This window comes from Macadamia integrifolia, unplaced genomic scaffold (genome assembly GCF_013358625.1).
Source record: "Macadamia integrifolia cultivar HAES 741 unplaced genomic scaffold, SCU_Mint_v3 scaffold2597, whole genome shotgun sequence".
NCBI classification, from domain to species: Eukaryota; Viridiplantae; Streptophyta; class Magnoliopsida; order Proteales; family Proteaceae; genus Macadamia; species Macadamia integrifolia.
The window spans coordinates 27,681-52,891 of record NW_024868823.1 but is presented as its reverse complement, the minus strand read 5'-3'; the positions used below and the strand labels follow the sequence as shown (position 1 = coordinate 52,891).

Below are 25,211 nucleotides of genomic sequence, written 5' to 3'. Positions count from 1 at the left end.
TTATGGCTTGAGCGGTCCCTTTGGTTTCTAGATGTTCTTTGTGTTATGCCAGGTCTGAATCCCTCTCTCATATTTTCCTCAGCTGCCATTTCACAGCTATGGTTTGGTCGGAGTTCCTGGAAGTTTTTTATCTGCACTGGTGTGGTTTCCCTTCAGTCCAAGAGCTATTCTCTTGGTGGAAATGGAAATCAAATGTTTCTCCTTTGAAAGGGATCTAAAATTCCTATCTTATATTCATTTTATACTAGATCTGGCTAGAGAAGAGCAAAAGACGGTGTGATAATAGCTACAGGGTTCCTCATTTGGTTGTGAAGGCTGTTCTGAACGATTTGCATAATCTTTCTTCTATTGCTCCAATTGCAATCATCTCTTTATAGGATCTCATGCTCTCTGCATTGCTATGCGTGATGAGAATGGGCCCTCACTCACAGATTATCAAGGAACTTTTCTGGTCACAGCCTTCTATGGGATGTTACTAGATAAACATTGATAGATGTTCCTTAGGTAATCTTGGCCTCTCTGGTGCTGAAGGTATTATTCGAAATCATATGCAAACTCCTTTAATTGTGCTGTTTTTCATCGTTTGAAAAAACTACTACAAATCTTAGTGCATAGTTTAGTGGGTTCTTCGAAGCTTTAAAATTAGCTATGCACCTAAATCTTCAATGGTTTGAGGTGTTAGGTTTGAGGTGGAATGTGATACCCGTGCAGTTGTTTGGTGTATTCATAACAAGACTACTCCATGGTGTTTCAGAAAAAAAATGGATTTTCTTTATAAATTGTTTGGACAGTGTTCAATGAAAAATTCAGCACTGTTTCAGGGAAGAAAATGTGGTTGGAGATGGTTTAGCCAAGCATGCAGTGAATCATACTTTGTAAAAGATGACAAGTACAAACCATACAAAAAAAGGTAAAGTATAAGTATAAACCATATAATGGAACACCAGAATTGAAGAGCAACTAAAGAAGGAAGATTACAATGATATTTAATGGCCACAATCATCGCCACCATCTAATGATATTAGCGCTTCATTAGTCAAACTATTGTACTCAATAGTGATATGACTAGGCAAGACTAATGGTTCACCGATCGGACATTCCACCTCAGGGTTCTGTGCATCCAAGGGTGGGTTTGATCCTTCCTCAACCCTTATAACTCCATTGCCACTTCCTTCATTGTTGGCCTTTCTTCCCCTTTTAATCTTAAACATCTTTCTTCCAATTCTAGGATTGCTTGAACTTCCTCTCTGAACCCTTCAGCCACAATCTGATCATCTAGAATATCCCAGACCCTATCTTCTTCTTTGACTGAGGAGACAAAATGCATGGCTAGATTTGTCTCTCTGCCAGACCCATCAAAATAGAGTGCTTTCTTTTCCGTTAATAGCTCCACAAGTACTTCGCCAAAACTATAAACATCACTCTTTTCTATGAGTTGACTTGATCGAAGGTACTCTGGGTCCAAATAACCCCATGTTCCTTGCACTAGTGTACTAATTTGAGTATGGTCTAATGAAACCAAACTTGATGCACCAAATTCGGATACCTTTGCTGTATAGTTGTCATGCAGGAGTTTGTTTGTAGACTTAATATCTCTATGAATAAGGTGGTGAAGCTGCAGAATGCAAATAAGAAAGCGCCATGTTTCCGCAGCGATCCTTAGACTATTGTCCCATAAAATTCGAGAATCACATCCCTCACCATGGACATGGTAGAATAAGGTTTTGTTAGTAATAAATTTGTACACAAATATAGGAACCTTAAGTCTCTAAGCAACAACCCAGTAGTTTTACGACATTTCTATGGTTAATTTGAGAGAGAATAACCACCTCATTTATGAATTGCTCAATCTGATTTTCATCAACTTTTCTTGATTTCTTAATGTCAACAATATTACTATTAGGTAGAACTCCCTTGCATACTGTACCATATCCTCCTCGACCAAGGATCTGGCCCTCAGCGTAGTTGTTACTTGCTTGCTTTAGCTATTCTGCTGTAAAAATCTTGGCACTTTCAACTGTTCCTTCACGTGAAGATATCTATTGCTTTAACAAATAACCTCCATTTTCCCTGAAAATTTTCTGCTTGAGTTTGTTGTGCTTTCTCTTTTGAAGTGCCCAGAGCACTAATAAAATACCCATAACTGAGCCCAAGCCAGCACCTGTAATGAGACATTGAACTTGATAATAAGATGGGTCAAAATTAGGGTGCACATGGAGCCTAGATTGTCTACTAATTGAGCCATAGAAACAAGTAGGAATTTCCATAGAACCTTAGTTACCCTTGATTCCACGAGATTTATCACATAAATACACTTGGTATCCAAGAATTTTTAAGTATTAGACAAGCCCAGTGTATTTATAGAAATCATTTGTGATAAATTAATAGGGTACCGATACATGACCCAAAATAGGTATGTTACACATGTCTGAGTCCAAATCCAAATTTTATACAAATCTGGGTCTGGCTCCAAAAATCCTAATGAAACATCCTAAATATGAATGAGGAAGATGCTCAATATAGATAAGGGATCCGTGGGTCTCAAATTAATTTTCTTAATTTTGATATATACCTATAAAATATACGTGGACCTCAATCTAGAACCCAGATCAGGGTTTAGACTTTGTAATTGAAATTAAATTGATTACATGAGTCAACCTCGTTGAAGCTATCATGATTTATAACTTTCCTGAGCCTAAGATATTGATGTAGGAAATTGTTATGGTCCTGGAAGAACTCAACCCCATAAACCGGCTTACAAGATGAGGGGACCCAAGACCATATCAACCCACATCAATTCCCATAGGAAACCAATGTGAGGACAACCCCCATAAGCTGATATGAGATCGTAACATACCACCACGCTTCCAAACCCAATGTCACAACCCACTCTGGATCAGGTAGTCCTTTCTAAGCGGCTTTCACTCTGCTCCAAGGTTTTTGCCTAGCGGTAGGTAGCCCTTTCCTAGCAGCTCTCACTATGGCACCAGGTCGCCCCTTCCCCACGCGGATTGGGCCGAGGATCGGCTGCTCTGATATCACTGTTACGGTCCTGGAAAAACTCAACCCATAAACCAGCTTACAAGGCGAGGGGACCCAAGACCATATCAACCCACATCTATTTCCATAGGAAATCAACGTGAGATCAACTCCCATAAACTGATATGGGATCGTAACAGATATAACTTATAACACAGGTTATTTAAATTTTGCTTCTTGCCTTTTTTTTTTTCTCTAGAAGATGATTTTATTAGAAAAAAGGAAAAAGAAAGAATTACCCCAAAAAATAGGGACAAAGCAGAAACCACTAGAGCCGCTAGCACTCTCCACCTTTGGCCTGGCCTTCAGCAAAGAGAGCAAGCAACGCCCTAGACGAATCTATAACTATGCCTGCCCAGCACATCATTCTCTAAATATTCTACTACATGTCTAGGGAAAGACACCGAGAATTCTGAAGTCCCAGATTTGGAAGCCTTCTACGCAAGAAAATCTCAATCGGGTTTGCTTCACGAAAGCGTTGAGAAATCTTCTATGGAATAGATTCCAGGAAAGGAAGAACAAATAACCATCTTTGGAGGATAAACCACAAAATATGGTTCCTTTGGGTCGCAGAAACCACCGAAACTGAGTCAAATTCGATCCACAAGCCCCCTTGTTCCCAACTCCTTAGCCATCAAAATTCCGTAACAGCCTCAACCTCGGCTTCATAAATCTGCTTGATGCCCAAAAAAATGCTGAATGAGTCACAAACCTACCCTTCATTATCGCAAACAACACCTCCTGCTCCTACCCTTCCTAGATTTCCCAGAGAACAGCCATCGATGTTAACCTTTAACCAGTTCGACTGGGGCTTATACTAGTGCACTTCCAGAGGAGGGAGATATTTACGATTCTCCACTGACAGACCCAATCTCCTATAGCATATTACATCACTCGAAGATTTCACCTCCCCCTTCAACCTCCCTAAACAAAGGCCAAGCTCCTAACTACTGAAATCAAAGATGTGAGAATCATTCTTGGAAGCATCCTCATGACATCTTCTATTTCTTTCCCATCGAATGTTTGCTGCAATAATGGAGAACCCCATCATCCATGGGGTTTTGAGGTTTAAGGCTCTAGCCTTGCTCGTCCACCACATAATCAGGCTATCAATCGACTAGTGCATCTACCACCTCACATGAAAGCAATTTGTGAACTTTTTCCAAACAGAAGTTGCAAAAGAGCAACTGAGGAAAATATGGTCGATGCTGTCTTCAGCTTTCTTGCAGAGAGCACACCTGGAAGCAAGGTGAACCCCCTTCTGTCTAACCTGCTCATCTGTAGGGAGCTTTCCATGAGCTAATCGCCATCCCAGCGTAGAGTACCTAGGAGGCAGACCTTTCCGCCAAACCAGAGTGCTCTAGGGAACCTTAATAGCCGTCCTTCTAATACCCTCCCAAGCCGAGGTAGTAGAAAAGGATCCCAGAGTTGACAAAGACCAGCAACACATAGCTTCTGAGCCACCTGAGGATAACCTCACCTTTTGAATTTTATCAAAAATTCTGGTCAGCTCTATCAATCTCACCTCAGGGAGAGCCCATTTTCCATCACGAATAAAATCACCCACTTTGGCATTAAAGCTGAGAGAGGGCAGGTCCGTTATCTGTAGCTTCTCCAGCACAGGCTTAGGACCCCACCACTTATCCTTCCAAAAGTTTGCTAGATTACCATTATCGATAATCCATCTTTCATTCTCTTCCACAAAGTTTCATACCTTTTTAACACCAAAGGCAATAGAGGAAGAAAATCTACCTTTTCTAAATCTGCCATCCTTCTTGACAAAACGAGCCTTAAGGAAAGAGCTAGCCGCCGACTTGCCATGCTTGATTCTCCAAACCAGCTTACACAACATAGCCCTGTTGGTATTTCTAAGCCTCTTGATACCCAATCCCCCTTCATCTTTAGGCTTACAAAGACTGTCCCATTTTACTAGGTTCTTTTTCCCACCTCACCCATCCAAATGAAATTCCTCATCCACCTCTCCATAATTACAAGAAGGGAAGATGGCCACCAGTAAATAGCAAAGTTATGATTAGGAATACCAGAAATGATTGACCTAACCAACTCCATTCTTCCCGCCATTGACAAAAGATTGCCTTTCCATCCAGCTAGCCACCCCTTCACCTTGTCCATCACAGGTAAAAGAGGCTCCTTCTTCACTCTTCCCTTAAAAATCTCAACACCTAAATAGCAAGTAGGGAAGCTGTAAATCTGAATTCGAAGGGTATTAGCAATGATCTGTTTACGAGCTGGAGCAATCTTTCCAAGGAAGAGTTTACTTTTCTCGAAGCTAATGCATTGACCAGAGAATTCTTGGTACTTCATCAAGAAGGCTTTTAGGATTTTGAACATATCTCAAGGAGGCGTTGGTGAAGATGAAGATATCGTCTGCAAAGAGGATGTGCCCTATAGTAGCAACACCTCTAGGGCCTTGGATCGTCTGGAGCTCCTTGCTCTAAACCAGTCTCGACAGCCCTTTGGAGAGCACTTCTTCTGTTATAATAAAAAGCATGGGAGAGATAGGATTACCTTGTCTCAGCCCTCGCTCCAACCCAAAAAAACCCTGAGGCCCTCCATTCACAAGGATAGATATCTTAGTCGATATCAGGAGTTGATGCAACTAGTTGATCCATTAGTTAGAGAATCCAAATTTGCTCAAAACCTGAAAAATAAAAGACTAGGAAATAGTATCATAAGCTTTCCTTATGTCAATTTTAAGACCAAGGCCCTCAACTCTAGTCATTGAGAACATTAAGTTCTCCAGCTCAGAAGCCACATTGATGTTATCATGGATCATCTTCCCCTTCTAAAAAGCTCCCTGCTCTTTTGATATCAGCCTAGGAAGGAGAGTTTTCAGACACAAAGCCATCACTTTTGATATAATTTTACAAAATAAATTACCTAGACAGAGAGGGCGAAATCTATCAAGCGTATTCGCTCCTTCCACCTTGGGAATCAAGACAAGGAAGTTATTATTCACCTCGTGAGGCATAGAACTGGTGCTAAAGAATTGTCTCACTGCATTGCACACCTCCACTTCCACAGTAAGCCAGCACCTTCGAAAGAAAGCACTAGAGAACCCATCAAGACCGGGCGAGCTGTCCGGGTCCAACTCCCATACTGCCCTCCTTATTTCATCATTACCAGGAAGAGAATCCATCCTGTAGCAGTCCGCCTGATGGAGAACCCTCGGGATATTGTCCAATAAGTGAACATGGTCCACCATAGGAATACATCCAGTTCCATCTTTTTTCACGTCCCCATGATTACCAAGAGGGGCAAGAGCAGTTGTAACTCCCTGGAAGATTGATACAGTTGATCCAACCACATGTATTTTCTTTTGGATCTTCACATTCATTTATACCTGCAACAAACAACGCCACTAGCTTAGGGCTTTCCACAGTAAATAATGAGAGAGTAGTGTTTAGGGTTACCTTGGCATTCAAGGTAAGGGTTGCCTTGGTAACATTGGAAACAGTTGCAGCTATACCCAACACCATTCTTGGACTCCACACAGTCACTATTTTTGCCGCATGCGTAAGTAACCATCTTTCTTAGCTTTTCCACAAGACTTTTTATCTACTGCCCAGTCGAACACAACTGGAACTCGCGAATAACCATATTCATTTACATTGATGGTATAATTCAAGAGATTGAAATTGAGAAGTTGTACCAGTTCTTGTCAACAAGGAAAACTTAGTTGCAGGGATTGTAATCACGGACCTGGGTGTGATTTTTAAAGCTCCAGAGAGTTTTGTAGAAGGAATCATAGCCCTTTGGAATTGAGGTCTGGCAACAACCGATGCCTGTGTAGGAAATTGATCACATCAGATTTGTTGTTGCAAGTCATACTACACCCACTCTTGAAGTTCTTCCTATCTGAGCCCTCGATGGAAGCTATGGTGTTACAACCCAGAGCTGTGAATTTGTTCTTTGTGTTTGAGAATGTGAAAGTAGTATTGACCATCTGGCCATGCCCGAGACTCACAATTGTTACCCCAAGGATGTTTGGATTAGTCCTTTGGCCGACTTTGTGTGGCAATCTCCTAATAAAAAGTACAATACACGCAGTAGGCCTTGTAATGAAAGATCTACAATTTCCATGCCTCCCAATATGAACCGTTTTGGAGGGTTGTAGGTGGAGTTGCAGTTTACCTGAAAACTTTCATCTCTGTAACACACTCTGTCTCCGAAGCCAAAGGGGTAGGGAACTGCGATATTACCACATTTATCAGAGCAATTGGGTTTGCAATTGGCAACGTTGATGATGTTGCTGCCATCACCACAGGCCATAACAACAGGATAAAGAAGAAGAAGAACTGAAGCAACACAAGATCAGGGGAACCCATACATGGGTTGCCCAGATGGTTAGAACGAATTGGGGATTGTGTGAATAAGCGCACAGTCTCAGGGTTGATTCCCCATCTGTGCATCTGCGATTTAAGCGGAGATCGTGGTGGTGGGTTGCTGTGCTAGTCTCCTGTGAATTAGTCGAGATGCGCGTAAGATGGCCTGGACACCTTGGTTAACTGAAAAACAAAAAAAACTTATTGCCTAGCGGAAACCTCTATCGATTTCTGCTCACGATGCCAGCCACTTTACTTGAATGATTGGCACGCACCAGGTGAGGTAGCACTACTTCAGCCGTGGAGAATGAATAACAGGATGGCCCGAAAGGAACAAGCAACTCCCGAGCAAAAAAGCAATGGATGAGCGCTAGCTGATCGTAGACCACCCTTGGAACTTGATTCAAGTAAGTGGAAGGAAGAATGCATGAACTACGACCAGAGGAGAAAGAACGAATCACTTGCCGGTAAAAAAAGAAAAAACAAGATCAGGAGAACCCATGCATCATGGGTTAAGATTTTGTTGCTTTTATTTTCGTTCCTAGAACCATTTTTGTACAGTGTCTTGATCATTTGGGTATGAAAGAAAGCCAAACTGCTTGACTTGACCAAGTTTTTTTTTTTTTTTTTTTTTTGTTGGAAGTCATCTCTCCAAGTCGTTGGGAAAATTAAATACAGATATATGCTCTCCATATAAAGTTTTGTTTTGTTTTGTTTTGTTTTTTGGTTTTTTTTTTTTTTTTTTTTTAATCTAAGTGAGCATAAGTCCAAGATTCATCTTTGACAAGTTCCCTTAAAACAGCCTTCCATTTGCTTCCCTCTCCCCAGGGCTATCTCTCCCCAAGGCTATGTCGGTAATGCAAGAAAAAAAAAGTTGAAAAAAGAAACAATTTCATTATTATTTTCTCCTCACTAAGTGTTCCTATTGGGAGATTTGTAACCCTCCCCCTGGTGACACAAAACTATACCTTGGCGAATGGCAATCTGGCATGATTAAAATTATGGTGTTTGATATGATTTTTTCACTTTATTTTCTTCTAAGTCACAATGAAATTGACATTGTGAGGAAATTTTGAAACATACCCTACCAATTTTTAAGATTATAAGTTCCAAAGTTCCAACCCATTCATCATTTACTTAATATAACTTTTGATGCAGCTTATGCTCAAGGGTAAAGACAATATGAATGTTGGAAAGAAACCAAAGAAATTTCTTAATTAAAAAAAAAAAAAGTACAAGGATAGGTGGTTAACATGGGGAATTAGTAATCTAACAAGAAAGAAGTCACTCAAAACTCACAAGAGGACTCATTCAACTCCCAAAGGCACTCAGTTGCTCTCCCAATGGTCACAAATTACAATGTAACTAACTCAAAAACTCTCTTTCAAAATAAAAAAACACATATATTTAAATTGGAAAAAACAAAAAGCACTGTTAGATGAGGAGGGGGGAAGAACGAGTCATCGGAGGCTCTTGGGAAAAATGCAATATAAAAATGTTGAAGAGGGGACATCATCAACTACTTTGTTAATCACAATATAGTTTTAATTCGGAATATAAAAAGAGATGAATATTTTTTTATTAAAAAATAAAAAAAGGGAATTGAATATTTAAATGTTGATATTTTTTTTGTGGGTCAATATGAAAATTGAAATTATCTTCAAAATCGTGGTTACTGGTTATATTAGAAATCTTATTTTTTCATCCCTCACTTTTATTCTACTACTATTGATGGGGCCAAAATAACTATAACTAGTAAGATAGGTTATCTAACTCCAAATTTTAAAATCTAGCTTGAAGTCCAATAATATATATATATATATATATAAAAGCATGGCCATCAGCAAAGAGAACAATCCAATCAATAGGAAATTACATGAATTGAAATCTAGACTTTTGTTGGAAATCCCAAATTAAAACATAGTTAATTAACGAATTAAGGAGCCACGTTCCAGATTCTTGAACTTCTAGTTGATGGTGCACACTTTACTAATTTATTCACTACTGAATTGACCTCTCTGTAACAATAAAAGAATTCCCATCACATGCTGTCCAAGTTTTTTTTTTGAAAGATCACCATTTTTGCTCAAAGCATCATGAAGTCGATTGGTTTCTTACACAACCCACCATAGATTCAGGATCACTTTCAATCAATAATTTATCCTCATATTTTCCTTTGCTATTTGAAGATTGATAAAGAAAGCAGAGAACCTATATAATAGGTAACATAGTTTGACATAGTCAATATTATTTTATCTCATTTCATTTAAATTAGGTAGTTTAGATTGGATTGTCCAAGTTAGATAGGCTTGTCTAAGAGATTAGGTTTCTATTATTTTCCCCCAAATTGTCATCTCTATATATTTTTGGCTTAATAATGCAATAGTTTATAGTCCCTTGGGGCTCTCCCAAGTCAGAACATCCAACATCACGGTAGGTAAGGTGAATTGTTTATAGTCTTTTGGGCATTGAAAATCTTTAAATTGAGTGTTGTGACTCCAATGTAGTCGTCACTTGCATTAGGAATAAAAAATTTCCATGGTGTTTTGAGCAAATATTCTTATTTTAGAAGAATTTTTTGAATGAAATAAATTGAGAAATTTCACACTGTTACAAGGAAGTTAACGTCGCTGTAGATAAGCTGGCTAAGCATGGAGCTAGATCAAAAAGTCTTATCTCATGTTTAACAACTCCTTCATTTGTTTTATCTGATGTAAGCTGTGATTTTCAGAGAAGACCCAGATTTCGGTTTATTTAGACATTGTGATTGGACTAAAAATCTGCTGATGGCCATGCCGCAGTTGGATTTTTTGTTTAATGGTTTTTGTTTCTATTGTATCTCCATTCTTTGATTATTAATGATATTCTAATTTGCTGATCTTTAGAAGAAGGAAAAAAAAAAAAAAAAAAAGTGATGGGTGGTTCATTGTTACTCATATTTGTAAAGCTATTAAATGCTGCACTAGGTGTGTCACTCTTGTTTGGTTTATACTATTATTGGTTAGTCGCTCATGGATACATTAACATATGCTAAGACAAGCTGAAAATATTTATTTATTCATTGATAGAAAAAACGAAAATTCATTCAAGCAAACAATGAGGAAGAAGATATGCTGGCAACATTAAGTTTATTTGATTCATAGTCAATATATATATATATATATATATATATTTATATATAAATTCAATCTGATCCCTTTGACAGAAAAAAAAAAAAAAAAAAAAGATTTATTGTCAAAAAATACTTTCTTTTCTGAGAGGTAGAATCTCACTTGCGGCCTGAAAGAGGTAGGGCTACGGTGAACCTAGAGATGAGGAGACTGTTGCTTCTCGAGGAGGCATCCATAGCGGAGGCTGATGCTGCCGGGTAAGGAGAGATTAGGGCTGGACCAGAGGTGGCCGAGGGTAGTGGGGATGCCAAGGGTGCTACTAAGAAATCATATTCACCAGTCATTGGAGGTATTTTTCTTGATGTGGTTTTGCTCCCTAGCCTATTCATGCAGGAGTCTATAAAGGATATAATCTTTTTCCAATTTGAACTCAAAGGGAACATGACAACTATTTGGAGACACAGTTCAACAAAACTGGATGATCAAGCGGGCGAATTCAACAAGCGTGTGCAGATCCTCTGTAGCATGTTATACCACTGCACAGATTTAAAGGTTAGAAATACCTTAGACTGCGTGTCTAAGGGCTCCAACCATTGAATATGCTTTACACTGAATAGCATGCTACAAAAGACCCCAATCGACAGGGCCTGGGCAACGTGAGCGTAGACATTGATGCTTAATAATGGTGGTGTCAATCTATTCAACCTAATTCTGTTGTGTTACTATGCTAACCGTCAGATCAGCATCATTTTTTTTTTAAATGGAAGAATAGCATAACATTCAAAATCAAAGAAATAGTCAAAAGATGAATTGATAATCACACTTGACGAATGCTTTTTGAGGGCCCATTTAATTTTTGTTTGTAAGGGAGGAGGGTCCACATTGTAATGAATGTTGCAGTGTGGTCCGCCAGTAGGTAAGGTTCATCATACAGGATTGAAATTGTGGTAAACATATTGGTGACATTTTCTTTTCTTTAATTCTCATATTTTTTTGTACTGAAACTTCCACTTATGTGGGTTATTGAAATTAAAATTATCCAAAACTAACCTCGTATTTCCTATCATATGAGCTAGGAGCCTAGGGGTGTTAAAACCTATCCTGAAGGGATCAAAATCCTCTGTTTTTCTCATCCATGTTTTTCCTTATTTTGCTACCTGCAGAACGCGACACGTGGACAATAAGGAGACCAACGGTCAAGATTGGGTGAGGATTATTACATCCGGTGCGTTGGTCTTAAAGTTGTCCACGTGTCACGTTCTGTAGGTAGCAAAACAAGGAAAAACAGGGATGAGAAAAACAGAGGATTATTTTCCATCCTGAAGTGGTAAAATCGAACGAATTGAACTGGAAGTAGCTTTGACCAAATCAAACCAAAGCCTTATTGGATTGGTTTTGATTTGGGATGTGTATGACTTCAAAGCCAAATCGAATCACATTGAAAATCGAACGAACCTAAAACCAAATCAAAATTAGTTCAAAACCTAGATCAAAATTGAAACATACTGGTAAAAAACCAAAATCAGCCCAAAACTCATAAAAATCAGGTTTTTTTACATAATTTTATCTAAATTCGTATGGCAAACCAAACCCAAATCGGATCAAAATCAGAACCGATCCGATTACAAATTGATACAAGAAATCAAAATTGAAATTTTCATATTGTTTTGATTTATATTTTACTATTCTCACACGGAAACCAACTCATCCTGAACCAAAATCAAACCAAACCGACCGATTGACACCCATAATACGAACTGCTTGTAAAAAACTCTTATTGATATTAGATTGAATTTTTATAAATATTAATAGAAAAAATATATGATGAGAAATCTTGTGCACGGTTGCAGAATGGACTTTGGATGGGGCAAAGCCCAATGTGGAAAAGCCAAAACCCCTCACCCTTATTGTGCCATTGAAGGGATTCATGCGACCATGCATGAATTCCTTTTCCAAAAGATAGATATATGCACGGTGAAGGTGACGGAAGAGAATATCATGATGTGACCCCTTTCTCTATCAAGATATCTCCCCTTTTGTACAGTATCGATAAATCATAATGAACTGATGCCCGTTAACCATTATCTCAGGAAAACTCGTTCTTAGGCATATTAAGTAAAACTTTCTCCAAACATATTTTTTTTTTGCTAAATGGGTAATTTTATTAAAAAAGAAAACAAGAAGCCAACAAAAAGACCCAGCCAAAACCACTAGGCCAACTTGCAAACTTCACCTTTGGCATGGCCATCAGCTGAGAGAGCAAGCAAAAGGCTTAGCAGAATAAAAAATGGTGTCTGTCCATTACATTAGAAATAAGCTCAGATGCAATGCGAGAATTCTGAGATGCCAGACTTCGACGCCTCTTTGCCAAGTAGTCTGCTATCGCATTGGCTTCACGGAAGCAATGTGATATCTTCCATTGAATAGACTCCAGGTAATGAATGGAAGACCTCCATTTTTGTAGAGCGAATCAGGGAATTTGCCTTCTGTGGATCGTTGAAACCATTGAAGCTGAATCTGACTCAATCCAAACACCCCTAGCATTGTGATTTTTAGCCAGCATAATCCCCTCCAAAACTGCTTCAAACTCCACTTCATATATCTCTTAGCCTCTTTGATTCCCAGAAAAATGCTAAAAAAATCAATAACCTGGCCATCACTGTTCCGCAGAACTCCTCCTGTGCCAACATTGCCTAGATTGCCAAGATAGCTACCATCCACATTGATCTTGATCCAATCCAGGGGAGATTTACACCAATGAACCTCAAGGGGGGGGGGACTGGAGATGGGATTTTTGATATTCAAGCCGAGCTTCATACAACAAATAACATCAGAGGCTGAGTGCACCTCCTCACTTTTCCCATCGCAGCAAAGCATAGTCTCCTGTTTGATGCTTTCAAAGACATAACCTGCCGGCCTTGCTTTATTTTTGTGCCTTCTTTTATTTCTCTCCCACCAAATATGGTTGGTAATGATTGGCAAGCCAAGCCTCCATGGCTTCTTAATATTGAGAACTTGCGCTCTTCTCTTCCACCACTTGAGAAGCACCTCTATGGAGAGGTGATCTTTCCATACCACCTCGAAACAATCAAAATTTTTTTCCCAAATAAAAAGCGAGAAAGAACACTGCAGGAAAACATGGGACATACTCTCTTCAGCCTTACCATAGAGATTGCATGTGGATGCCAGACAGACACCTTTTTGACGAACCATCTCATCCATGGGGACTCTACCATGCACCAATCTCCATCCAAATAAAGAGTATCTTGGAGGAAGATCTTTCTGCTAAATCAAGGACGACCAGTGCACCTTAGAAGACCTCTTTCTAATATTCTCCCAAGTCGAGCTCGAAGAAAAGAGACCAAGGGCGTTAGGGACCAGACCCTGATATCCTACATCAGTATCTTTGGAATTTTGATATTCTTAATCGGATTAAAGATATCATTGGGAAGGGGAGAAGATACCTCCGAAAGACACCATTCCCCAGCTCTAATAAAATCCCCCACCTTAGCTAAAGTGGAGAGGGCATTGACACTATCCAGCGAAATTGCTTCCATAACGGAATTTGGGTCCCACCACTTGTCCTTCCAAAAGTTCTCCAACTGGCCATTCCCAATGATCCACCTTTTTTTTGTCCTCCACAAAATTCCACACCTTCCAGACTCCTGTTATAATGGAAGAAGGGTTGCAGTTTTTAAGAGAACTGTTATCTTTTTTAACAAAACGAGCTTTGAGGAATGCAGCTGCAACAGACTTCTCAGTTTTTAATCTCCAGACCATCTTACAAAGCATTACCTTATTAGAGTCTCTTATTCTCCTGAGCCCAAAGCCCCCCTCATCCTTAGGCTTACACAGAGAGTCCCACTTCACTGTGACAACTTTCACTGTATCAATATCACCTGTCCAAATAAAATTTCGCATCCATCTCTTCATCATTACCACGAGAAAAGAAGGCCACCAATAAACAGAGAAACTGTGGGTAGGCATTCCTGAGATTATAGTTTTAACCAATTCACCTCTGCCTTCCATCAATAGCAACTTCCCTTTCCACCCCGCCAATCTCCCCTTAATCTTGTCCATAATTGGCAACAAGGCCTCTCTTTTAACTCTTCACTAGAAAATTTCCTCACCTAAGTATCTTGTTGGAAAGGTACACATGGGAATTCCCAAAGTCTCAGAAATCCTCTGTTTTTTTGATGGAGGGATTTTTCCCAAAAGAGCTTGCTCTTTCTAAACTAATAACCTACCCAGAGTATTCTTGGTACTTGAGAAGAAAGGCCTTTAAGTTGCTGACATACCTCATAGAAGCATTGGAGAAGATGAAGATATTATCAGCAAAAATGATGTCAGGATTTGGTTCAATCATGCGATCCACTTCTCTATAAAGCCAAATCGACGTAGCACCTGAAAGAGAAAAGGCCATGAGATAGTGTCATAAGTTTTTCTAATATCAATTTTAAGACCAAGACCACCCCCTCTCGTTGAGGCAAACATCATGTTTGCGAGCTCAGATGCCAGGTTGATATTAGAATGAGTCAACTTCCCTTTCTGAAAAACACCCTGTTCTTTAGAGATCAATCTGAGAAGAAAACTCTTGAGTCTCATCGCCGTCACTTTGGATAAGATCTTGCAATAAAATTTCCCCATGCACAAGGGCCGGAACATGTCCAAGGAAGAGGCTCCCTCCACCTTTGGGATAAGTACCAGGAAATTATTATTCACTCCACTGGGCATATGGCTGGTACTAAAGAAGTACTTAACGGCATTGCATACCTCTTTCTCCACAATGTGCCAGCATCTGCTAAAAAATGCCCTAGAGAATCCATCAGGCTCTGGAGAGCTATCCGGGTCCAGGTCCCACACAGACTTTTTAATTTCTTCATCACCTGGTAAAGCTTCAAAAAGAAAAATATCACCTTGCTGGAAAACATTGGGAATAGAGTCAAGCAGCTCCACATGCTCCACTAAAGGCTCCGCTTCGTGAAACTCTTAAAAAAAATTCACAATATAATCCCCCAGCTGGTCTTAACCATCCACCATTGTACCATCTGATTTTTTGAGGCATCTGATGGAGTTTCTAAGTCTTCTCATTTTTGTAGACAAATGAAAGAACCTAGAGTTTCGATCCCCCTACTCATCCATTTAATTTTAGCCTTCTCCACCCAAAGTTTTTCATGATTTTTCAATGCTTTGATCAGAGTGGTCTTTGCATTTGCTTCTAAGGCAAACAATTGGTCATCCAAGCCATTAGCTTCAATGTTCTGCTACACCTACGCCAACTTCTCCTTAGCTTCCTCAAGCGCTCTGTTAAAATTAGGGAAAGAGACTCTCCCCCACCCTCTCGGCACCCCTTTTAATATTTTGAGCTTCTGCATCAGAACAAATATAGGATTTCCTAAAACCCAATCATCCCATAATGACGCAACTACCTTCTCGAAATCAACATGGTCCATCCAAAACTTGTGGAACCGAAAAGGACAATTGTTGGGTCATTGAGATAAGGCAGAGATAAACACCAAAAGGAGGCAATTCAAGGGAGAACCCATTGGGCACATTCCTAAAAATAATCTAACTAGTCTTCATTGCAGAAACATCTATCCAGGACCACAGAAACATTGCCTCTACAATGGTTATTGGACCAAGTGAATTTTCTTCCTAAGGACGGCACTTGGGCCATACCACAAGCTTCCACCATGGCTTCAAATTCAGCAACCGACCCCATACTAAAATTCCCTGGCCCCCTCTTCTCGTGAGAAAGCAGGGTTGCATTAAAATCACCTATGATGGCCCAAGGGGTCGATGATTGGGGGAGATCAGCCACTAGTCATACCCATAGTTCCCTTCTTTCAGCTTTGAAGCTGCTAGCATGAATAAAAGATAACTGAACAAGCTTCGATTCCCAAGTAAGGGAAACCGAAATGTGCTGCGTTAACGCAGATATAACCATAGGAGAATGTAGATTTCTCTTCTAGATAATCCATAAATTGGGGACTTTCCCTACTTTACTATTGTGAATGAAATTACTATTGAAACCCAATTTATTAAAAATTAATTTGGGGAAAGCACTAACTTCTATCATGGGCTCCGTAATGCAAATGATGTCGGGAACCCTTTCATTAATACTATGCTGCAAGGAATTCCTCCCTACAACCTTCTTCATTCCTATGATATTCCAGAAGGAAACCTTCATAGGGAAACTACATGGGGGAGGATTGATGAGCAGACTATTCTGTCTGCTCCTTCTCCGCATTATGTTTCCCAGTCCTGGCATACGTCTCCTCTGCGCATTGCATGGCCTTATCAATGGCAGCCACTTCCTGGTGTTGCACTATGACATGCCCTCCCAACAGTTGAGATTGAGAGAGCCCCGACACGATGTGCTCAGCCCCCTCCCATGTTTGGCCTAGACCACTCTTTCCTCCTCTTCCATGTCCACAACCACTAGCTTTGTAATTGACTTTACAATGAGATCACAAAGCTCACACCATATGAGATTCCCCCCTCTCAACACCTGCATCCCTTAAGGTAGTGCTACTCTCCCTATGGCTGCCCTCATCTACTGAGTCCTGTGATTCAATCTCAGATAGACTAGAAGATTAGGTTGACCCACAACCAGCGGATTATCCACCATATGCGGTCTAGAACCCACCAAGCTCTGCCTTTCCAAACCGTTAGAGGGAATATTCTTTTGCCTGGAGATATTCTCTTGGCCATTCAAATCCACAACCAAATCGTGCTCAACTTGGCAACTATTTCCATTGGCTGCAACTGCCATAATAGAAAAGGGTAAAAATTTCCTAGCATACTAGGAGTCTTCTCTCTCCCAGAACTGTTGGACTTCCCTACCATTTGTTCTTGTCTAATTCCGGTGAGGTTTGAAGCCTGCTTAGCATTTCTTCTTTCCTCCATCTTCCCTCTGCATTGATTGGCATGGTGACCCAGCTTCTTGCAAGCGAGACATCAAGTTATGTCATCTTCACAAACACTTCGCTGAGTGAACCAAAACAATGTCTCCTTGCCAGGTTGCCTTCTCTCTACATGCATCTCCTCGACCCTGGATCCTTCCAACTCCACCTCAAGAAGGACTCTCGCATAGCTACCAATTGTCGCATTTAATGTTCTATGATCCAGGGCCATAGGTCTCCTCTTTGCTTTGGCCATGGTCAAAAATATTTTTTCATGCTAGTATTCCATTGGAAGTTCTGGAAAATGAATCCAGACAAGTTTGGTTTGGGAATGGTTATCGTTTAAGTTAAACTCCGGTCTCCATCTCTAAAAATGAATAACCTGACCTCCCACCTTGATCGGACCTCTTCTCCAAATCGAGGACATGTCCCCCTCCTTTTCAAATCGAAAGAGGATGAATCCCTTCCCTAAGGGGGACAGATTCACTTTCCCCTTCAGCTTCCAGGCATTAGACGCCTCACTTCTATATCATCCATAGAGACAAACCTGAAATTCACTTTTCCTATCAGCGCAAAGTTGAATGTCTGGAGTTTCTCTTCATACACATCTTGCGGTATCACCACTTTCGTCAGCACCCCAACTTGAATCGGGTCTGTAAGGTCATCCACATCAGGCAGCAACTTTTTTGTCCCTGTAGCATAAGATTTTTGGTTCCTTGGAACTTCAATCGGCCTTGCATCCCTGTCATTCTCTCCCTCCTTTGATCGAACCTCTTCAGGGTCCACAGCAGTCTCAGGCACCACATCAGGCACAGGGGTGATAGGATGAGAAGGATGGCAGAAGTCTGTGATTAGGCATTGTTTCCCTTTGTTCGGCGGGCGGCCACCGTCGCTGACCCCCTCCTGGCAGGTCGCACTCCTGTCCTCTTCCATCATTGTCCTGATCTCCTGGGTCTCCTTGTTTCAAAAACAACAATACATATGCAACTCATGCAACTCACTTTCTCCAAACTTAAATGTAGAAGATTTTTAGAATTTTGACTGGCAAGCTGATAGAATACCTTTGAATAACTAGTCCATGAAAAAATAAGAAGCTTATAATATGTCAAACACGTCAATATCGATGAGGTTATGGTCAACATTGGGAGGGCCAAAGAACTTCATCAAACTCCAAATTCTCCACTTCCTGTATTAATGGAACTTACAGCGTTAGGCGAAAATCCCTTGGCAACTCGGCTATCCCCTTGGGGTTAATGGATGTTGTTGCATATATTTATCTAAAATGAAGTGGGAATCTTTGTTATCTATTCCAAAGGATATGTTTGGTTGAATGTTGATTATATTTCAGATTGACTTCTTTTCTATGGGCAGTAGAGGAAATGTCCAGGAAAGGCCTCTGCACCAGCTATTTTTGACTGATAATGAAGAAAAAGAAGAAGAGAATCAGCTTGTAGCTCAGTGGGCACTACCAGCTATAATTCTGGTGAGAGAAGTAAGAGATCATGTGCTCGAACCTAAGTTTGTCACACCTTATCCTCTTGCACTCCCCTTCCCTAAGCCCCCCTTGGCAATAAATGACCAAAGAAAAAAGAGAAGAATGACAAATTTAACAGAAGGGGGAATCTTATTTATTTATTTTTTTGGATAAAACAATCTTACTTATCTATACCGTACAAGGTTCTAAAAATCGGGATCCATCTTGGGATCGATCAAGACCAATACCAATCCTGATCAAACTGTATCGAATAGACTTATCTCTGCTTTTTAATAATAATAAGTTTTTATCACATTTTTACCTTTGGGCTTACCTGTATCGTGATCAGATTAGTTAAGATCGGAGATCGGTCAAGGTTGATACTAATGCAAGTAACTGACAGATCCGACCCAAAAAACAGTCCCCAATTTATATTTATGCCAAAGAAGGCTTCACTTCACCAATAATTCAGATTACAAATCACACTTTGTAAAATATGACACGTATAAACCACACAAATAAATTAAAATATAAGTATAAATGATACAATGGAACACATGAATTGAAGTGAAACTAAAGGAGGAAGATTACAATGATATTTAATAGCTACAATTATCGTCCACCATCTAATGATATCAGCGCTTCATTAGTCAAACTATTATACTCAATAGTGTTATGACTAGGCAAGACTAATGGTTCACCGATCAGACATTCCACCTCCTCGGGGTTCTGCGCAATCCAAGGGTGGGTTTGATCCCTCCTCAACCCTTGTAACTCCATTGCCACTTCCTTCATTGTAGGCCTTTCTTCCCCTTTTAATCTTAAACATCTTTCTGCCAGTTCTAGAACTACTTGAAGTTTCTCTCTGCACCCTTCAGTCACAATCTGATTATCTAGAATTTCCCAAACCCTACCTTCTTCGATTGAGGTGACAAAATGCATGGCTAGATTTGACTCTCTTCCATATCCATCAGAATTGAGTGCCTTCTTTCCAGTCAATAGCTCCACAAGTACTACGCCAAAACTATAAACATCACTCTTTTCTGTGAGTTGACTTGATCGAAGGTACTCTGGGTCCAAGTACCCCAATGTTCCTTGCACTAGTGTACTAATTTGAGCTTGGTCTAATGGAACCAACCTTGATGCACCAAAGTCTGATACCTTTGCTGTATAGTTATCATCCAAGAGTATGTTTGCAGACTTAATATCTCTGTGAATGATAGGTGGTGTTGCTGCAGAATGCAGATAAGCAAGTGCCTCCGATGTTTCCGCAGCTATTCTTAGGCGATTATCCCATGAAATTGGAGAATTGCATCCTTCACCATGGATATGGTAGAATAAGGTTTTGTTTGTAACAAATTCGTACACTAATATAGGAACCTCAGTCTCTAAACAACAACCAAGCAGCTTTACAACATTTCTATGGTTAATTTGGGAGAGAATAACCACCTCATTTATGAATTGCTCGATCTGATTTTCATCAACTTTTCTTGATTTCTTAATGGCAACATTTCTATGATTTGGTAGAACTCCTTTGTATACCGTACCATAGCCTCCTCGACCAAGGATCTGGCTCTGAGCATAGTTGTTACTTGCTTTCTTTAGTTCTTCTGCTGTAAAGATTTTGGCAGGTTCAACTGGTCCTTCACTTGAAGATAGCTGTTGCTTTAACAAAAAACCTCCATTTTGCCTGAAGAATTTCTGCTTGAGTTTGTTGTCCTTTCTCTTTTGAAGTGCGCAAAGCACCGATAAGATACCAACAACTAAAAACAAGAAGCCCAAGCCAGCACCTGTAACGAGACATTGAACATAATAAAGACACTAGAAAATGGGTCAAAATGAGGGTGCACATGGAGCCTAGGTCACTCCTGCTCTCTAAATAGTAGTAACCAGTTTCACTGTGGGCCGAATGGATGGCTAAATACATTGGAAATGATAATAATATAAATATTGAAAAACTGGCCTTTCTACTCTATCATCAATCACATTTGACTAGAGAGGAATTATAGGAAATTTCCGAATAAAACGAGAGGCCTATCTTAATGCATGATAAACAAGGAGCCAGCTAAGAGTGTTTTTCTTGCTCATAATTGAGGTATCATATTTTGTGATCTAGGCCCTTTACTCCTGAGTCTTTATGTCGATCCAAATCCAAATTTCACTATCACGACAAATCTAGGTATGGATTAAAAAATCCTAATGGAACATCCTAAAATGAATGAGGAAGGTACTCAATATGAATAAGGTATACGTTGGGAGGGACTTAGGACTGGGCCTTAATTAGTGACACTGACTAGCAGTGTGGCAGTATTTACATATATATGAAATACTCCAGTCTTGGCCAAATGGCCAATACTGTATCTTGTTCTATATTATTTTTTTTTTCTTATTTTCATTTTTAATATTAAAATAAATAAGTAAAAGATAAAAGCAAGAAACACGTTAAATGTAAGCCAAGTTTTGGTAATTTTTTTTTTTTAATATAAAGTCAAAATTTGATAGGTTCTCATCTACTGTATCGGATACAACTTCGACTAGCCTGTAACAAATTCTAAATTTAATTTAGTTGATCCACAATGAGGTATGCCCATGAAGAATAATAAAATTTAGGGCAAGAGATCTTAGCTGGTCAGTGGCCCTACACCCACATGGGTCGAATGAAAACCTGCAAAAGCATCGAGAATTTCTTATTTCACAGGGCGGGCGGTGGGCCGTGGCTGGTAATTATTTCATGCACTGCTATGTCTAAACGAAGGAGTCACGCTACCGGGAAACATTCTTTTCCCTAAATTCTAATTGCCCAAACCAACATCGCTGAAGCTATCATGATTTACAGCTTTCTTAAGCCTAAGATGTAAGATATAACTAGTAACACAAAAGTATTTAAATTCATTTTTCTTACCTATTGTGTCCTGAATCACCTGATATGGCTTTTGAGTGGCAGGAATACATCCAGTTCCATCTTTTTTCGCGTCTCCATGATAACCAGGTGGGCAAGAGCATTTGTAACCCCCTGGAAGATTGAAACAGTACTTGATCGAACTACAGGTATTATCTTTTCGATCTTTACATTCATCTATGTCTGCAACAAATTCACCTGCTAGCTTAGGGTTTCCACCATAAAAGCAAACAAATGCATACTGAAATGGGAGAGAGAGAGAGAGAGAGAGTGAGAGAGAGTCTCAAGTTACCTTGGCATCCGTCTGAAAGGTAAGGGTTCCCATGGTAACCTTGGGAACAATTGCAGCTGTACCCAATACCGTTCTTGGACTCTATGCACCTGCTGTTGTTGCCGCATGCGTAAGTAGTCTTTTTTTTCATTGCTTCTTCACAAGTCTTATTATCTACTGTCCAGTCTAACACGACTGGGACTCGTGAAAAACCATATTCATCTACATTCTTGGTAAAATTCAAGAGATCCGAGACTGATAAGTTGAACCAGTTCTTGTCAACGAGGAAAGCGTAGCTGCAGGGATTGAAATTATGGACCTTCCTATGATTGTCAAAGCTCCCGAGATTTATATCATAGTAACCAAAACCCTTTGGAATTGAGGTCTCACAACAGCCGACGCCCGTGCAGGAACCATTGATGATCACATCAGATATGTTATTGCACATCATACTACACCCACTCTGGAAGAACCCATGATCGGAGTCCTGGATATCAACGTAAGATTTGTTGATGCTCTGGATATTAGCTTTGGTGTCGCAACCCAGAGCCATGAATTTGTTCTGTGTGTCAGAGAACGTGAAAGTTTCGAAAGACTTTTTCATATAAAGGCGAAACGAATCAGTCAATTGGCCCGAGTTGCTGTAGCAATCCTTAATTACATAGAACAATACACGCAGTATGCCTTGCAATGAAAGATTTTGAACTTCGTAGTCTTCCAATTTCAAGAACAGTTTTGGAGGCTTGTAGGTGTCATTGCAGCTTACCTGAAAACTTTCATCTCTGTAACAATCTTTATCTCCGAAGCCAAAGGGGTAGGGAACATGGATGTTACCGCATTTATCCTTACAGTGAGGCTTTGCCATTGGCAACGTCGATGATGTTGCGACCACCGCTAGCCATAACAACAGGATGAAGAAGAGGAACCGAAGCAACATAAGATGATCCATCATGGCTTAAATCTTTGTTACTTTTAATTTCATTCGGTGCTCATTTGCTTCCCATGTTTATTTATGGGTTGAGTTCAATGAATGACCTGTAACCCACTAAGTGTTGAAGCTGCTTGACTGACCTGAACCCCCCAAGTCTTCCCCTCCCTCCCTAAACAAGCTTACATCATTCCAAGTCTTCCCCCGGTAAACAAGCTTACATCGTTCCATTACATGCCAAACATAAGAAATAAAAGAGAGGGAAAAGAGGCATATGGCTATTTCCTATTCATTTCCTGGGGGCTAACTTTTAAGTTGTCTTCATATGCTAGTGGAGGAAAACTTTTGCCTCAAACAAAAAACAATTGACAACACATGTTAATCAAAGTCAAAATATTACAAATCAATGAGGGCCCATGTCTCAAATAAAAAGATTTTATTTATTTATTATTATTTTTCTTTTTTATGAAATTTAAATAGAAAGATGATATTGTAGTTCTGTTCGTCAATGGTAAAGTTACATCATGGGTTGGAATTATGGTAAACATACATGTGAACTTTCTTCTCTTTAACGAGAGAGAAGTTTCATGGACCGAAGGGATGAGACCCCTATGCCCCTATGCCCAACTTCCCCCTCATTAGGGCCACATGATGAATGGACCCACTAGTGTTGAAGCTGCTTGACTGACCTGACCCCCTAGTCTTCTCCCCGGTAAACAAGCTTACAACGTTCCATTACATGCCAAACATAAGAAATAAAAGAGAGGGAAAAGAGGCATATGGCTATTTCCTACCCATTTCCTGGGGGCTAACTTTTAAGTTGTCTTCATATGCTAGTGGAGGAAAACTTTTGCCTCAAACAAAAAACAATTGACAACACATGTTAATCAAAGTCAAAATATTACAAATCAATGAGGGCCCATGTCTCAAATAAAAAGATTTTATTTATTTATTATTATTTTTCTTTTTTATGAAATTTAAATAGAAAGATGATATTGTAGTTCTGTTCGTCAATGGTAAAGTTACATCATGGGTTGGAATTATGGTAAACATACATGTGAACTTTCTTCTCTTTAACGAGGGAGAAGTTTCATGGACCGAAGGGATGAGACCCCTGTGCCCAACTTCCCCTTCATTAGAGCCACATGATAAATGGACCCACTAGTGTTGAAGCTGCTTGACTGACCTGACCCCTCTAGTCTTCCCCCGGTAAACAAGCTTACATCGTTCCATTACATGCCAAACATAAGAAATAAAAGAGAGGGAAAAGAGGCATATGGCTATTTCCTACTCATTTCCTGGGTGCTAACTTTTAAGTTGTGCTCATATGCTAGTGGAGGAAAACTTTTGCCTCAAATAAAAAACAACTGACAACACATGTTAATCAAAGTCAAAAGATTACAAATCAATGAGGTCCCAATCAGATGTTTCCAATAGAAATATTTTATTTATTTATTATTATTATTAATTTTTTTTATGAAATTTAAATAGAAAGATGATATTGTAGTTCTGTTCGTCAATAGTAAAGGTACATCATGGGTTGGAATTATGGTAAACATACATGTGAACTTTCTTCTCTTTAATGAGGAAGAAGTTTCATGGACCGAAGGGATGAGACCCCTGTGCCAACTTCCCCCTCATTAGGGCCACATGATGAATGGACATTTTTTCATCATGGCCCATGAGACCCATGTGCCACCTTCCCCTCACTAGGGTCACATGTGAATGGACGTATGAAGTGAATGGACACTTTCACATGGTGCTACCTTCTCCCTCACCAGGGCAACATGATGAATGGACACTTTTTCACCATGGCCCATAAGACCCCCGTGCCACCTTCCCCCTCACCAGGACCACACGGTGAATGGAGACTTTCACCCCACCAGGGCCACACGGTGAATGGACACTTTTTCACCATGGCCTTAGGGAACTTCCTATATTACTGAAATCTTAGTTGTCTTTTTAATAATAAAAAAATAAAAATAAAAAGGAAACTGAAACCATAGTGAAGTAATCATACTTTAGAAATGATGTGGGAATCTTGTTCTCCATAACTAAGGCTATGTTTTTTTTTTTCAAATGCAAAGTTAAGAGTATGCTACCGAGAAGTGAATGTTATGGCTGATAGGTTGGCAAAACATGCGGCTATTACAAGACAGCCAAGGAAATGGGATTCAACACCATCTTTTGTAATTCATGATATACGTTGGGACTCAAATATGAGACTTAGATATAGATT

The 25,211-nt window shown here is 39.8% G+C and overlaps 2 protein-coding genes across 2 annotated transcripts; both read right to left on the bottom strand.

Moving 5' to 3' along the window:
* Positions 1 to 1,150: 1,150 nt before the first annotated feature.
* Positions 1,151 to 6,397, bottom strand: LOC122066814 (probable receptor-like protein kinase At2g23200). Its single transcript, XM_042630645.1, has 3 exons — positions 5,941 to 6,397; positions 4,565 to 4,734; positions 1,151 to 1,615 (listed from the first exon to the last, which is right to left on the bottom strand). Exons 1-3 carry the CDS (start codon positions 6,395 to 6,397, stop codon positions 1,151 to 1,153), a joined length of 1,092 nt encoding a protein of 363 aa, XP_042486579.1.
* A 12,883-nt stretch (positions 6,398 to 19,280) lies between these two features.
* LOC122066812 (putative wall-associated receptor kinase-like 16) lies at positions 19,281 to 23,128 on the bottom strand. The gene is made up of 3 exons (XM_042630643.1): positions 22,066 to 23,128; positions 21,777 to 21,956; positions 19,281 to 20,664 (listed from the first exon to the last, which is right to left on the bottom strand). The coding sequence occupies exons 1-3, from the start codon at positions 22,994 to 22,996 to the stop codon at positions 19,487 to 19,489; spliced, it is 2,289 nt and encodes a 762-aa protein (XP_042486577.1). The 5' UTR covers positions 22,997 to 23,128; the 3' UTR covers positions 19,281 to 19,486.
* Between the last annotated feature and the right edge of the window lie 2,083 nt (positions 23,129 to 25,211).

Coding starts and splice junctions, on each gene's coding strand:
- LOC122066814 (XM_042630645.1), bottom strand. CDS start 6,397: ATGAATGTGAAGATCCAAAAGAAAATACATGTGGTTGGATCAACTGTA. Junction 4,735..5,940: donor ATTTCGCCCTCTCTGTCTAG/GTAATTTATTTT, acceptor ACTTTGTGGAAG/AGAATGAAAGATGGATTATC. Junction 1,616..4,564: donor GAAAATGGGCTCTCCCTGAG/GTGAGATTGATA, acceptor TGCATTCTGCAG/CTTCACCACCTTATTCATAG.
- LOC122066812 (XM_042630643.1), bottom strand. CDS start 22,996: ATGATGGATCATCTTATGTTGCTTCGGTTCCTCTTCTTCATCCTGTTG. Junction 21,957..22,065: donor CCTTTCAGACGGATGCCAAG/GTAACTTGAGAC, acceptor AATTTGTTGCAG/ACATAGATGAATGTAAAGAT. Junction 20,665..21,776: donor GGTGATTCAGGACACAATAG/GTAAGAAAAATG, acceptor GTCTCGTTACAG/GTGCTGGCTTGGGCTTCTTG.